The sequence below is a fragment of the Hordeum vulgare genome, chromosome 2H (assembly GCF_904849725.1).
Source record: "Hordeum vulgare subsp. vulgare chromosome 2H, MorexV3_pseudomolecules_assembly, whole genome shotgun sequence".
Lineage (NCBI taxonomy): Eukaryota > Viridiplantae > Streptophyta > Magnoliopsida > Poales > Poaceae > Hordeum > Hordeum vulgare.
The window spans coordinates 60,933,901-60,949,243 of record NC_058519.1 but is presented as its reverse complement, the minus strand read 5'-3'; the positions used below and the strand labels follow the sequence as shown (position 1 = coordinate 60,949,243).

The 15,343-nt window shown below is 51.2% G+C and overlaps 1 protein-coding gene across 1 annotated transcript; it reads left to right on the top strand.

The window, feature by feature from the left end:
• The first annotated feature begins 1,081 nt into the window (after positions 1-1,081).
• On the top strand, positions 1,082-4,815 carry LOC123429559 (tau-cadinol synthase-like). The gene is made up of 7 exons (XM_045113584.1): positions 1,082-1,214; positions 2,019-2,274; positions 2,600-2,972; positions 3,091-3,288; positions 3,413-3,548; positions 4,040-4,288; positions 4,382-4,815. The coding sequence occupies exons 1-7, from the start codon at positions 1,110-1,112 to the stop codon at positions 4,673-4,675; spliced, it is 1,611 nt and encodes a 536-aa protein (XP_044969519.1). The 5' UTR covers positions 1,082-1,109; the 3' UTR covers positions 4,676-4,815.
• The last annotated feature ends 10,528 nt before the right edge of the window (positions 4,816-15,343 follow it).

Here is a 15,343-nt window from a genome sequence, read left to right as displayed (position 1 = left end):
GGAAGGGAACCCACGGCGGCGCCATGGAAACGGAGGGGGGGGGGCGAAATCCCTCGCTCTTCGCCTCTCTCGACAGTGTAAAGATAGAAGGGCAGGGAGAGGTCGAAGTTCTTTGTTTTAAAACTAAAAAAACACGGCCGCTAGAACAGGAGTGTGGAAGGATGAGCCGAACGTGTTCCTCTGTTTTTATGTCCAAGTTCCAATCTTTGGCATTTTCATCATCACCTTCTGCCCGCTGCAGTACCATAAGTTCATAACACCATCATTTCATGTATGGGTTGGTCAAATACTCCGTCATGAAGGTTGTACAACAGCACAATGTGACATACAACCTGTGCAAGCAGCCGGTCACGATTAAAGTGCTAGCCAATCATAGTAAGTACGACCTCGACTCTCTGTTTCATCAGCTCCAGGATACTAGGAAAAGAACTTCCCAGTCGGTAAAATGTTTAAACTAATCGGTCAATTGCTCTGCAGTGGTGGTTGTTATTTTACTACGGAGTGACAACAATATTTACCCTGTTGGTTGGAAGGGTGGTAAATTTTTTAGCTTTCTATTATTGTTATTTTTTAGGTATAAATTGTTTTGCTAAAAAAGGTTAATCAGGTGACTAAGTTAGATTTTTTTTGTGTAGCCCCTAAAATAGTAGATATTATTCGTAAGTGATGTAAAGTTTAGAGCTTGCGACGAGTATACAACAATAGGAGTATAAAAACAACTAAGTTTTGAACTTGATTTTGCCACATGAAGCATGTGATTGGTGGTAAGGTACCCTCCACCCGCTTACGAGGAACTTGCAAAATATTCTACCCACTTATATTCATTTTGCATAAAATTGACAAGCCTAGTCGGAAAATAGACGGCTGCGCGTGGGTCTCCTTGTGACTGACAATTCAGCTCGTTCTCCCAACGGAGAAGCGACTTGAAATGGGTGCTATTCTTGACAGAGGAAAACATTGAATGGCGCCTGCCCCGTTCAAAGACGCACTCTCCTGGATCAGTGCTCCCGCGCAGCCATGCTGTGCTGTGTATATAAGACCGTCGGCCGTTCCAGGTTTTCTCAAAGCCACATATCACTACACCAATCACCAGACTACGCATTTTTTCCATGGCGTCCGCTCCCGCTACCGGCACCGTTCCAGAGATGGCGGCTGTGTTTCATCCCACGGTTTGGGGCGACTTCTTCATCAACTACAATCCAGAACCGTTACAGGCATGCTTCATCTTGTTACAGCAGCAATAGCAACAATCATGGAGCAGTACATTTTTTTTTCAGTCTAGGCATGTTTTTTCCTTCAGTTTTATATGTGCCAAATCTCAATTTTTTCACGGTCAGAGGCCGGGGCTCTGCCTCCTTTTCAAAAAAAAAAAAATTGTTTCACGGCCTAACCTAAAGTTACCTGCTGGTCTGGAGCCCCTTACTGAGATATGCCTGGACTCTGTTTGTTGGCTTTCAGCTTTCTTGGTTCGCCTAGCTGCAAACAAAAATTGAGATCAGTATAATAGTACCATTTTCATACAACTAGCCACGCCTGATTGGCATCTTCCTATTAGTGCTGTTTTGAAACACTTGAAAAAACACAGGATTATTCCTAAGTGATTATTATTACGTGCCGATAAAACTTTCAAGATTGCGTTCAATCACGTTTGTAATGTATGAAAAAAAAATACATATTCAGCACGAATTGTATTTAATGACACCTCTTCTTGATATTTTGATGTTATAAAAGTAAGTTGGAACTATCATCTCATCTCATGTTTTTCTTTTTTTTTTGTTTCCCTTTGCAGTTTCAACTTATATTTAAACATGGCACGGTTTGTTTTGCCTGCTTGCAGGATAGCTAAACGATTATGTAAAAACAATAGTAACAACTAACTAATGGCTGCAACTTTAACCAAGAACGATCTTGCCTTCTAACCCTATTATTTTCTTCCCTTGACACATGGTTAAATAAATTTCACCATGGACATGGTTTCAGTTAACAGCACATAACATATATTTGGTGATGACATATAGATGTCAGCGGAAAGGATGACAGAGAGGTCCAATCAATTGAAGGAGAAAATAATTGGGTTATTTTCATGCGGTACAATAGTTGAGCAACTGAAACTTGTGGATACACTCCAACACCTAAGCGTAGATCATCATTTTCATGAACAAATTGACTCCACATTAACAAGCATTCATGCTGGTGAATTCGATAGCTCTAGCCTTCATGATGTCGCCCTTCGGTTCCGCATACTCAGGCAGCAAGGCTTTTGGGTGTCTCCAGGTATATACTACTCCCTCCGTCCGGAGTTACTTGTCGCTTAAATGGATGTATCTAGCACTACAAATAGTTTGTAGAAGTTTATTGTTTTATGTAAGTAGCCATTGTTAAATGTCAATTTATTCACTTGACACAATTACTAATACAGAAACATTACAAGTTTACAATTCACATCGTGTCACATAATTAAAAGCAACTTTGTCTGGAATACTGATGTGTTGCTTGCTTCAAAAAAGTACAAAGCATATGCAGGCAATGAAGAAGAGAGAATCACCAATTTTATTGCTAGACATATATGCTCATAAGATGTATCATGTATCTCTTGCAGATGTATTCAGCAAGTTCAAAGATGAAGATGGGGCCTTCCATGTTAACATAACAAACGACCCAAGGGGGCTATTAAGTTTATACAACGCATCATACCTTTTTATCCATAGGGAGACAGAGCTTGAAGAAAGCATCTCGTTTGCAAGGCAACACCTCGAATCGATGGAAGATAAGCTTGAGTACCCCTTGGCAGAGCAAGTCAGGCGTGCCCTTCACTTACCACTGCCAAGGACCTTGAAGAGAGTAGAGGCTCTGCATTATATGTCAGAGTACAAAGAAGAGTCCATGCACAACTCCTCAATTCTGGAGTTGGCCAAGCTGGATTTTAACCTTCTGCAACGTCTCCACTTGAAGGAACTCAAAGCGCTCTCTAGGTAACATAGCTTTTGCATTTTCCTGGAACAGGAGACAACTTTCAATGCACACTTCTCATAAAATGAATGTACCTGCAATATTGTTTTTACAGAACACTAACAACAAGCTCACTTTCAGATGGTGGAAAAATCTTTACAGAGAAGTGGGGCTAAATTACTCACGAGATCGTGTGGTTGAGTGCTACTTCTGGGCGTATACGGCATACTATGAGAAAGAGTACACACGTGCAAGGATGATTCTTGCCAAGATAATTGCAATAATAATAATGACAGACGACACTTATGATGTCCGTGCTACTTTGGTGGAGTGTAAACAGCTCAATGAAGCAATACAAAGGTTGATTTTGGCATGATGCTAGCTGCTTGATTTTCTTAATTTGAGAATAAAACATGATTCACAAAATTGCATTCAGCGGAATAACTAACTAATCTGTATTCAGATGGGAGGAGAGTGCTACTTCTCTTCTACCAGAGTACTTACAGAAGTTCTACCTCAAGCTGATGAGCACCTTCAAGGAGTTTCAGGACGAATTGAAACCAGATGAGAAGTACCGGGTCTCTTTTAGCACAAGAGCGGTACATCAGTCTCATCTCACAACCAAAAGATGACTATTTTCCTTACTTTCTATATTTATTTTCTGTTATCTTTCTGTAACGCTCTCAGTCACAAATTTTACCCTTTTTCTCATAACACCTACCGCTCTTGGGACTTCAATTCTTTGTAGTGTTAAATGAATAAAAAAGACTATATCTACGAGTTGATGACTTTTCACATCAGAAGATCTCCAGATCACAAAACTTTATGAAGCATATGCAGCATGCTCTGCACAAATATGTAATACTATTTAGGTCTAGAAATCATACACTTCAATATGAGACAAAAGTTTTACTAGAAATTCAGTACTGATTTATGTACTCCCAGCCCAAGTGGATACCAATTCTGATTCTATATCGCGAAAAATGCATGTATATTTCAAAGATTAATTGTCTACATTCATATCCACGACACCGACATATCCAAATCTTTCATCAGAAGTACTAATATGTTTTCGTTTTCTCACTTGTAGTTTCAAATATTATCAAGCAACTATCTCCAAGAAGCCGAATGGTTTCATCAAAATCACAAGCCAAGATTTAATGATCAAGTGAAGGTATCTAGTGTGTGCTCAGGTGGACCATGGGTATGTGTTGGGTTGCTAGTTGGTATGGGTGATACTGCAACCAAGGAAGCACTGGAATGGGCCCTCGGTTGCACTGATGCTGTCAGGGCTTGTGCAGAGGTGACACGTTTCATGAATGATCTTGCTTCATTTAAGGTACAAATAACATCTCCAACATTACTACCTCTCTATTGTTTATCCTTTGATCACGATAGCACCCCTGATTAAGAATTTGTTTGTTGCTCACAGCGTGGAAAGAACAAAAATGATGTGGCAAGCTCCGTAGAATGCTACATCAGTGAGCACGGCGTGGTGAGTGAGGTCGCCATTGACAAGATAGGTTCTCTGATCGAAGATGCATGGAAGACTACGAACCAAGCACGCTTTGAGCTCCCTGAGCTGCTGCTTCCTGCGGTGCAGCGAGTCGCAAATATAACGATCAGCATGCCCTTCATGTACGATGACAAGACAGATGCTTTTACATTCAGCAGCCGTCTTGAGGGGACGATTAAGCGACTGTTTGTCGATCCTATTGAGCTCTAGGCATGAGGATGTGGCACATGCCTGCTCATGAAAAAGCATCCACCGACAGAAGCACCAGCTACCCCGTGCTAATGAAGGATATATCAGGACACTTCCAATCTGCTGCGCCTTGGCTTGATTATTATCTTTGTGAAAAATTACTCTGAATACAATAAGGCTTGCATTGTTTGCTATTACTTGAAATGCACCAAAACGTAGCTTTACTTTTCTTATCAGGTTTACTGTACATTTTTTGGTTTGTATTTTGTGAACAATACTATGAATAAAACATAAAGGAACTGTTTAATCATCAGTCGACTGACTTTCATTTCAGTCCTACTCGATTTTTCTGTCCAATGAGGCGATGCGACATCTGTTCATTTGTTTTTGAGTGTGGTCCCCTGCAAAAATCAACTGATTTCAGAGCTGGTCTCAGACAAATTTGGCTTGCTGGGCCACTCACCCCCACACCTGCACCTGCTCGATTTTTTCCCCGCCCACCCCAGGCTAACGGGCCAGATTTTCCTGGGAAAAATTCCCCCACCCGGTACGTAAAAAAGCTCAGCAGATGAAAATTGTTACGGTGGCTGGATATTTCGGGACAAAAAAATGCATAGGTTCAGAATTGCTAATAAGGTGCACAATGACACTAAAATCAACTACTGGGACTATACTAGAAATCAGCAAAACAAGGCTACAAGTTTGTCTAAACACAAAACAAAAAGCAAAAAAATGAAATATTTTGCTATGATGGCTGAACATTTCTGAAAGAATAGTAGGGGATAGGTTTTTTTTTTTTTTTTAGAAAAGGAGGATGACCCCCGGCCTCTGCATCTGCGAAATGCATGCGGCCATTTTATTGATTATTCTCGAGGACCTTACAAAGCAGTACAACAATATGCCTGAATCCACCATCTTGGCAACATCTGCCGCTACTCCTATCCATATGATGAAGGGGTGCAAGCTGGACCAAATACCCAGACCTCTCACCTAAGCCTAACATCTAAAACCGGAGACCCTGACCGAGCCACATACCGGGTCCGGGGTAAAACCGGTCCGACGCACTCACATGTGTCGTCGCCGCCATCTTCCACTAGTCCATCTTCAGATCAGATTGAGGTACCAGCCTTGGCAGGTGCCTCCGCCATCGACGACATCATGACGCCAAACGACGACCTCCACCTACGCGAGTCCATCTCCAAGCAGGACGGAGATCCATGCTAGGATAGGGTTGCACCACCGCCGTCGCCCACCACCCACAAGCGCCACCCAGCCCCAAGGTTCCAAAGCGGCGCCTTCAAGAAGGGAACGGCGCCGTGAGCGCCGCCGCCGCCCAACAAAGTTAAGGCTTTCACCCGGAAGACCTAGGGGAAGGGGAAGTGAGGGGATCAGTCCATACCGACGCTTCCAAGGAGGGGAACGGAGTAGGGGATAGTTAAACCTGACAAACATTACTTTCAGCTGCTGTATACAGAACTAGATAGGGCAACACTGACTGTGACCCTTCAAAAACAACACTAACGGCTGCTTGAAAATAATCAACTATAAAAATCGACATGACCTTAGGGAAACAATGATTGACCGAGCATTGCCTATCTGGCTCTACACATGGTTCACATAGTCCCACAGGAAAAAATAAGAAGACTCAACCGTGTGAGCTACAGTTTCAGAGCCATGAAAAAGATGAGCAGTTTAAGTATCAAAGAGAAAGAGACAGACTGGAAAGGTGAAAAAGCAAACTGCAGTTTCAGACTAAGGCCTGGCTAAGTTTTAGCTAACAGTAATTGTATAGGTCTCTTTTGTCCGAATATTCCTAGGTAATGAACATTATAAATCCTGCTATGATAAAATATGCATAGAAGTACTGGTTCAATCTATTATTGTACTGATGATGATGGCTCCGCTCCTCTCCTCGCAGCTCCCGCTCCTAGCCAGCTCCCGCCCCTAGCCGTGCAGCCCCGCCGCCGGTCGCCCCCGCCTCCGCCGCGCCATGGCCACCTCGGACGACCGTCGCGACCCGCGCCGCCACCATCGCGAGGACCGATGGAAGGACTCGGACAACTCCTCCTCCGGCACGCGCTCCTACCGCGACATCGCCCGCACCCCCCCTCCTCCTCCGCCGCCGGAGCGTCAGCCGCAGGCGGCCCCCGTCCTGCCTCCGCGCGCTCCCGCATCTACCCGCCTGGGCCCCCGCTCGGAGGTCCACCGCATGGAGGACGCGGCGCAGCCAGCGGCGGACGTGGGCGAAGCCTGGGAGCAGCTGAGGAGCCGGCATCGCCGCAACTCCCGGCGTGCGGACGCGCCAACGCCGCGGCTCTGCCGCAGCCCCACGCCGGAGGAGTCGGCGGGCCTCTGCTTCCGCTGCCTCGACCCGGGCCACACCGTCCGCAACTGCACCAACGGGCTCCACTGCCGGCGTTGCCTCCTCCTTGGCCACGAATCCAGGAACTGCACCCCTGCACGTCGGGCTCGCGACCGCGCTCTTCTGGCTTCGGCCGCTCCGCCACAACGGCGCGCGGCTCCGACGCCACCTCCCCTGCTGCCCCACGCCGCGACGCCCCCGCCCCGCCCCCGCCGCCCCGCGCAGCGACGCCCGCTGTCGACCCCCCAGGCCCAGCGCGCGTCATCGTCCCCCGCTCCGTTGAGATCGAGGAGGCCGAGGCGGTGCTGCAACATGGGATGGTAGCCACCATCACCGGCTCCAGGCCACCCGTCGCCGTCGACGAGGTCGCGGACGCGCTCTTCAACAACCTCGAGCTGCAGCCCGGCGACTTCTCGATCCACCTCCACCACCCTGAGGACTTCCTCATCGTCTACGCCTCACAGGCCATCAAGGACAGGATCTATGGCGACCACCACATCGAGGGCCCCTCCTTCTCGCTGTCTCTGTGCCCCTGGAGCAAGCTCGCCCACGCCGGCTATGATAGCCTGGGACACCGCGTCGAGCTCGAGCTCCGGGGAGTCCCGGCACAAGCCTGGAACTTGAGCACGGTCGAGCGCATCCTCGTCGACTCTTGCTGGGTGGAGCGCCTCCACCCGGAGACTCGTTCCAGGACCGACCTCCCCACCTTCCGGCTCTCTGGCCGCACCCGTGACCCGACGTCCATCCGCCGCCATGTCGTCCTCGAGATCGTCGAATGCATTCGGGCGCGCGCCCCCTCCCAGGCTCCCACAGTGCGCTCCCTGACCTACCAGATCGCCATCAGGGTGGTGCACGATGAGAATAGCCGGCCTGCGCCCCCTCCTGCTCGCCACGCCAGCGGCCCTGGGGACGCCGGAGGGGATCCTCCCCCTGGGCGCAATGAATCTCCGACCCATTGCTCACCACCAATGCCCTCACCGCTAGGGTTGCCTCTCCCGCGGGCACTCCGTGGTGGATCTCCATTGTCTACGGCCCCCAAGACGAGGACGGCAAGATCGCGTTCCTCCAGGAGATCCGGGACGTGCGTCGCGACTGCACGGGCCCGTGGATGCTTTGTGGTGACTTCAACCTTATCCTGCGCGACGAGGATAAGAACAACGGGAACCTAAACCGGAGAATGATGGGCCGCTTCCGGCGTTGCATTAGCGATCTGGCCCTGAGGGAGGTGTACCTCAATGGCCGCCGTTACACCTGGTCCAACGCGCAATCCCCGCCGACTCTGGTGCGCCTGGATAGGGTCCTGTGCACGTCAGACTGGGATGACGCCGTCGGCGACTTTCACTTGCGCTGCCTCGCCTCGGTGGTGTCCGACCACAGCCCCCTCCTGCTGGATTGCTCCCCCACACCCCCAGTCCACCGCCGGTTCCGCTTTGAGGAGTTTTGGCTGCGCCTAGACGGATTCCAGGAAACAGTCGCGCTAGCCTGGGCTTCGGTGGACGACGACGACCCATTCCACCGCCTCCGGCTGCGCCTGCAAGCAACATCCAAGAGGCTCACTAGCTGGAGCGCCAAACTAGTGGGCAACGTCAAGCACAAACTCGCGCTCCGCAGGGTGCTCATCCTCAGTTTCGATAAAGCTCAGGAGGACCGGACGCTCTCGCCGCACGAGGTCTAGCTGCACAAAAGCTTGAAGCTCGCCTTCCCGGGCTTCGCCTCGCTCGAGCGCACAATGGCCCGGCAGCGAGCGCGCATTGCTTCGCTTAGGGAGGGGGACGCCAACACTGCATTCTTCCACCGGCAGTGCTCATACAGGCGTCAGAAGAATTCCATCTTCAGCCTGTCATCGGGCCAGCAGACCCTCACGGGGCAGAACGAGATGGCGCAGGCCGTCTTCGGCCACTTCGACGACCTCATTGGCACGGCCCCAGACCGCGAGTGCTCGCTCAACCTCGAGCACCTTATCGAGACGGATCATGGCCTACAAGACCTCGATGCCCCATTCATGGAGGAGGAAATCTGGCACACGATCACGCGCATGCCGGCGCGCAAGGCGCCTGGACCGGACGGCTTCACCGCGGAGTTTCTTCGTGCTTGTTGGGATACCGTCAAGCCAGACTTCATCGCTGTGTTCCATCAGCTGCACCAGCTACGGGGCCGAGGATTCCACCGCTTCAACCAGGCCATGATCTCCCTCCTCCCCAAGCGCGTGGATGCCCAGGCGATCGGCGACTTCCGCCCCATCAGCCTCATCCACCTGGTTGCCAAGGTCTTCGCCAAGACGCTCTCCCTTCGCCTCGCTCTGAAGCTTGACGGGCTGGTTAGCAAGAACCAGAACGCCTTCATCGCGGGCCGTTCCCTGCACGATAACTTCGTGCTTGTCCGGCAGTCGCTGCGCCTCCTGCACCAACTGCGTATGCCCAGGATCCTGCTCAAGCTCGACCTCGCGCGTGCCTTCGACACCATCTCATGGCCCTTCCTGTTCAAAGTTCTCCGCCAGTATGGCTTCGGGTGCAGGTTCTTGGATTGGTTGGCCATCTTATTGTCATCCACCTGCTCTCGGGTGCTGCTCAACGGCGAGCCAGGCCCCCCCATCTGGCATCGCAGGGGGTTAGGCAGGGCGACCCTCTATCGCCCCAGCTGTTCGTCTTCGCGGTGGACACGCTGGGTCGCCTCTTCCAGCGGGCTGCAACCATGGGCATCCTGGAGCACCTCCACCCACGCCGCCCCATCCCGATCATCTCGCTCTTCGCGGATGACGTGGTGTTGTTTTGCCACCCCTCCCCGAGTGACCTGGCCGCGATCATGGCGATCCTGCAGCTCTCCGGGCAAGCAACGGGCCTCCAAGTCAACTACGACAAGAGCTCTGCCACTTTGCTCAACTGCGCCCCGGGTGATTCTGCAAGGATAGCGGCCACGCTTGGGTGCAGGATTGCAGACCCGCCAATCACATATCTTGGGATCCCGCTCACCATTCGACTACCCACGAACGCGCAGCTGCAACCCCTAGTCGACAGGGTCGGAGGCATGCTGCCCAGCTGGAAGTCCCGCCTCATGAACAAAGCGGGCCGGCTCGCGCTTTTCAAGTCCGTGCTCTGTGCCATCCCCATCCACCAACTGCTCGTCCTCTCCCCGCCCCCCGAAGAAGACTTTGAAGCTCATAGAGAAGATCAAGAGGGGATTCCTTTGGGAAGGTCGCGCTGCCGCCAACGGTGGTAGTTGCCACGTCAACTGGCGTCGCGTCTGCCGGCCGCTCTCCCTCGGTGGCCTAGGAATCCAGGACATGGAACGTGCTGGACTAGCCCTTCGGCTGCGCTGGCTTTGGTTTAGCCGCACCCACGAGAGGAGGGCCTGGCACAGTCTTGACCTCCACTTCACCAACGAGGAGCGTGCCCTGTTCTACGCGTCCACCTTGATTGCCGTAGGCGACGGGAGATCGGGCAAATTCTGGGAGGATCGCTGGATTGACGGCCGCTCCATAGGCGAGCTCGCGCCACAGCTCTACGCCTGCATCCCCAAGCACTGGCGCAAGCAGCGCACCATCGCGGATGGCCTCTAGAACCATGCCTGGGCGCGCGACATTCGCGGCGACTTGGGCATCCACGAGATCGGCCAGTACCTGCTGCTTTGGCGCGCCACCCAAAATGTTACCCTCCACGATCAGCCAGACCAAATCATCTGGAGATGGACCTCGAGCGGAACATACTCCGCGCGCAATGCCTACCTAGTGACCTTCCACGGCTCTGTTGCCTGCGACTCTTGGCAACTGACCTGGAGGAGCTGGGCTCCCCCGCGCGTGAAGTTCTTCCTATGGCTCGTCAGCCTGGACAGGTGCTGGACTGCGGATAGGCTGCGCCGCCACGGCCTACAACATCACCCGCGCTGTGTCTTCTGCGACCAGGAGCCCGAGACTATGCGCCACCTGCTCGTCACCTGCCCCTTCTCACGACAGGTGTGGCACGAGACGCTCTCCTGGCTGCGGCTGGCATGCCGGCGGCCGGACCGCGAGGCAACGCTCAATGACTGGTGGTTGCACGCCAAGCGGGAGACGCCCAAGGCCATGCGCAAGGGATTGGCCACGATCACCCACCTGACGACGTGGCTACTCTGGATACACCGCAACTTCTGCGTGTTTGACGGTGAGCAGCCCTCCATGACGCTGCTATCTGCTAGGATCAGAGAGGAGGCAGCCCTTTGGGTTCAGGCTGGGGCTGTTGGCCTGGGGGTAGTCCTGCCAATAACCTGGGATGTTCACTAGCCTAGTGTTTTTCCCCTTTTTGTTGAGCCTCAGGCTCGGACCCTTGTACAGCTTAAACTTTCCTCCTTTTCAATGAAATGAAACGCAGAGCCTTTGCGTTTTCCCGAAAAAATAAAATATGCATAAACACTGATTTTATTTAACAACAAGCACTGGAAAAACAGAAAAGAGAAAGGGTCGAAACCTGCCGTGCGACGCCTCTTCGCGGCGGAAACCTTGGAATAACTGAAATACTGAAAAAAATGATAAATACTGAAAACTTGAAACATGTACTAAAAAAACTGAACATAAATCAAACCTCATCTGGTTTGTGGTGGGAGATAAGCAATGGAGATATAGGCAATGTGAAAAACTTAGTACTGAGTAATGATAACTAAAGGTCTCAAGAACAACTGGTGAAAAAATCAAACAACAACAATAACAACAAACAACAACAAAGCCTTTAGTCCCAAACAAGTTGGGGGTAGGCTAGAGGTGAAACTCATAAGATCTCGCGACCAACTCATGGTTCTGGCACATGGATAGCAAGCTTCCACGCCCCCGTGTCCATGGCTAGTTCTTTGGTGATGCTCCAATCCTTCAGATCTCTCTTTACGGACAACTGGTCAACAAATAAACTGATGAAATAATATATACACAAATGAATAATAAACTGATGCACTGGAGTAATAAGGAGCTAAGGAATTGAAGGAAAAAGAAAAAAATGAGAAGACTAATAACTAAAGTAGAAAGAGAGACTAAAAACTAAGGGAACAAAAAACTAAGAAAGTAAGAAAATTGTAAATTTCTAATGTCTGAAGAAAGGAAATCGAAGAGAGGATGAAGACTGAGCAACGAAAAAAGGGACTGAGTAATGAGATACTGAAGAGAAAAATAACCTAATAACTAAAATGAAGAAAGAAGTGAAGATTGAAAAAAGAGAAACTGATACTGATGAAACAGAGTATGGACACTGAAAACATGAATAAGAAATTGAGGTACTAGGAACAGAGAGACTTACGAAAAGGGAACTGAGATACAAGGAACTAACAGACTTATGAAAAATAATTGAGGTACTAGCAAACCGAGGGACTCAAGGAAAAAAAATGAGGAACTCTAACAAAAAGATAAACTGAATAAATAACCGAAATGAACCATGAATTCACGAAGCTCAACTAATGGCATGCATAAGCAACAGGATCACTAATAAAGCATTAAGAGTTACAGATCTCAAACTGCTTTCCAAAACAGTCCAAATCGTAAATATGAGCTGCACCTCTCAATCCGATTATGATCCCGCCCTTCAGAGGAATATAGGATTGAAATTTGACTTGCAACTAACAAACTTGAAGTGGTTTTGATCTAAGTTGAGCTATTAGACGGTAATGACGAATATTCTCTTTGTAGGGGAGTAAGGGCAACCAACTTGTTACTGGTAGTTTGATGATGTATAGCTACACGTAGATTATCAATTTTTTTAGCCTACTGAATTGTATGGTTGGCTTGAGACAACAATGTTCATGCAAGAAAACACACTACCATACTATACTATAGAGTTACAACTTACAATGCTTGATTCAGATCTGGTTCAGCTGAAATATCCTCCACAAACACGTTTCTCTGCCACTACATCCACATTGAAACTTGGGTAGAATGGTCTCCTTTTAGTCTTGTAATTGGCGCAAATAGATTGTGTTATGTGTCAACAAACCTCATCTTCTGCATACAAGGAAAAAAATGTCGTTCATATCTCTGAACCCAACTGAGAAAAAAGAGTGAAATAAGCACCATAACGCAGTGTTGAAACCATTTCTTACCCTTCTCTGCTAAAAGTTCAGGCAGTGCACCCGCATATACTATATAGCAGCCAATGAGAACAGCAAATGATGGAGCCACAATAACTATGGTTATGGCATATACAGTTTAGTAAATTTAGAGTTCGTCATCACTTAATTTCGCCAGAAAAGACACGCCAACACCAAACATTGCTCAAAATTAACAAATTTCACCAGGCAAATGCTCTGCTGGTAGTACACCCATACTATCGTCCCCAAAAATTATTCTGTGCAAGATCTCACCGCAGAATAAAAAACCTCTACGGCAAAACTAGATCTGAAAACCAAGCTCAAGAAAAGTACAAACCATGGTGCTAAAATCGAAAACAACAAACAACCTGCTGGCCGATCCACTAATTGCCCATCTGCGCACATAAACCCTAGCGGCAAGAAATGCACAGGCACTCCCGAACCGACAGGGCTCGGGGGCTCGACCAAAAAACACACGACCAAGGGAGGTGAGGGTTTAGTCGAGGTAGTCGATGCGCCGTCCTCGGCGACCCCCTGGCTCTCCGCCGATCGGCAACCCGCAACGGATGAGAAAAACAATGTGGGGGTGGGGGGAGCACGTTTACTGTCTCGCCGGCGGCGAATGCTGCTTCCGCCCCCATGGCGTTCTCGCCATGCTTGTCCCCTCTCCCTTCACCGAACGACTCGCCCCACCAAAACCACCTGACACGTGGCTGAATGAGACGTAACCCCATTGTGTTGGAAGCCCACTGTTAGACACCACACAACGTCAAGCGAGGCCCAACAACCGATTCTCCAGGGCGCCGCGCACTGCGCACGCACGATGACCAGCTCTCGCACGTACGGCGTGCTCGGGCCACGACTGTTGTTCACGATCTCCCTCACCTCCCTTGTACATCTGCTGTGTAAATAGCCCCATCATATGTGAATACAAGTGTGTGCTGTGTTCTGTAATCCAACTTGGTATCAGAGCAGGTTTCGATCCACCCCACGCTTCCGCCATGAATCGCCTGCTCCGCCGCTCTTGTTCTGCCGACCTAGCAGCAGCGGCGAACCTCCCTTCCCTGGCACCTTTTGCTGCCATCCCACCCGCCCCTGCAGCGCTGGGCCCTTCCCGGCGCCCCTGCAGCGGCGGCCGCCGCGCCCCTCGCGGCTCGCCTACACCACGGTGTCGGCAACACCCTCGTCCCCGTCATCGACCTTCCCGACGCTCCGGCGCCGCCCCTTGCTGACGGTCTCCCGGCCACCATCACCCATCTCCTCCGCTTCAAGCTGGACCTCGCCGTCGGTAACTAGTCCAAGTGGCGCCACCTCTTCTATTGTATTCTCTGCAAATACAATGTTCAACATCACGTCGACGAGGAACGCGACCTTCTCCTCCAGGACGTCGTGTGGCGCAACGATGATATCACCATCATATTGTGGATATACTCCACGATCTCTGATGAGCTGTATGACATCGTTGTGTCCCCGGCCAGCACGGTGCGCCAGGTGTGGCACACCCTCCGTCTCTTCTTCCTCGACAACCAGGCCGGGCGTGCTCTCCACCTCTCGGCCGACTTCCGCAGCACCGTTCAGGGCGACTTGACGGTCGCCGAGTATGCCCGTCGCCTTCAGTCGCTGGCGGCCGTGCTCGACGACGTCGACGAACCCATCACCGATCGCACCCTCACGCTCCAGTTCATCAACGGCCTCAGCCGCCGTTTACACATGCTCGCGATGGTGTTGCCTCTCCAGGTACCCTTCCCCACCTTCGTCCAGGCCCGTTCCCGCCTCCTCCTCGAGGAGATCACCCAAAACGAGAGCGCCTGCGCCGACGGCCGCTCGGACGGCGCCACCGCCCTCTCCATCGGCACCAACCCGGGTGGCTCCTCCGGGGGGCCGCGATCTGACCGCCCCTACTCCGGCAACCAGGCGGACAAGGGGAAGTCTCCTGCCGAGCCCTCCTCTGGCGGCGACCGTGGGCGTGGCCGCGGGCATGGTCGCGGCCGTGGCCGCAACCACCCGGGCGGCAACTCTGCTCCTGCTGGGCGCGGCTCCGCTCATCCACCACTCGGCGCGCACCCGTGGATGGGCTACTTCGCCCCGTACGGGAGCCCCTTCCCACCTCCGCAGCAGACCCGCGCGCCCTGGACGGCGCCCAACTCTGCCGGTGTCCTCGGACCCGGCCAGGCCCGCATCATTAAGTCTACAACGCCGGGGCGTCCAGCTCCTCTTCCCCGGCTTCTTGGGACAACTACGCTGCCCTCCACGCTGCCCTCAACAACATCACGCATCAGCAGGGCTCC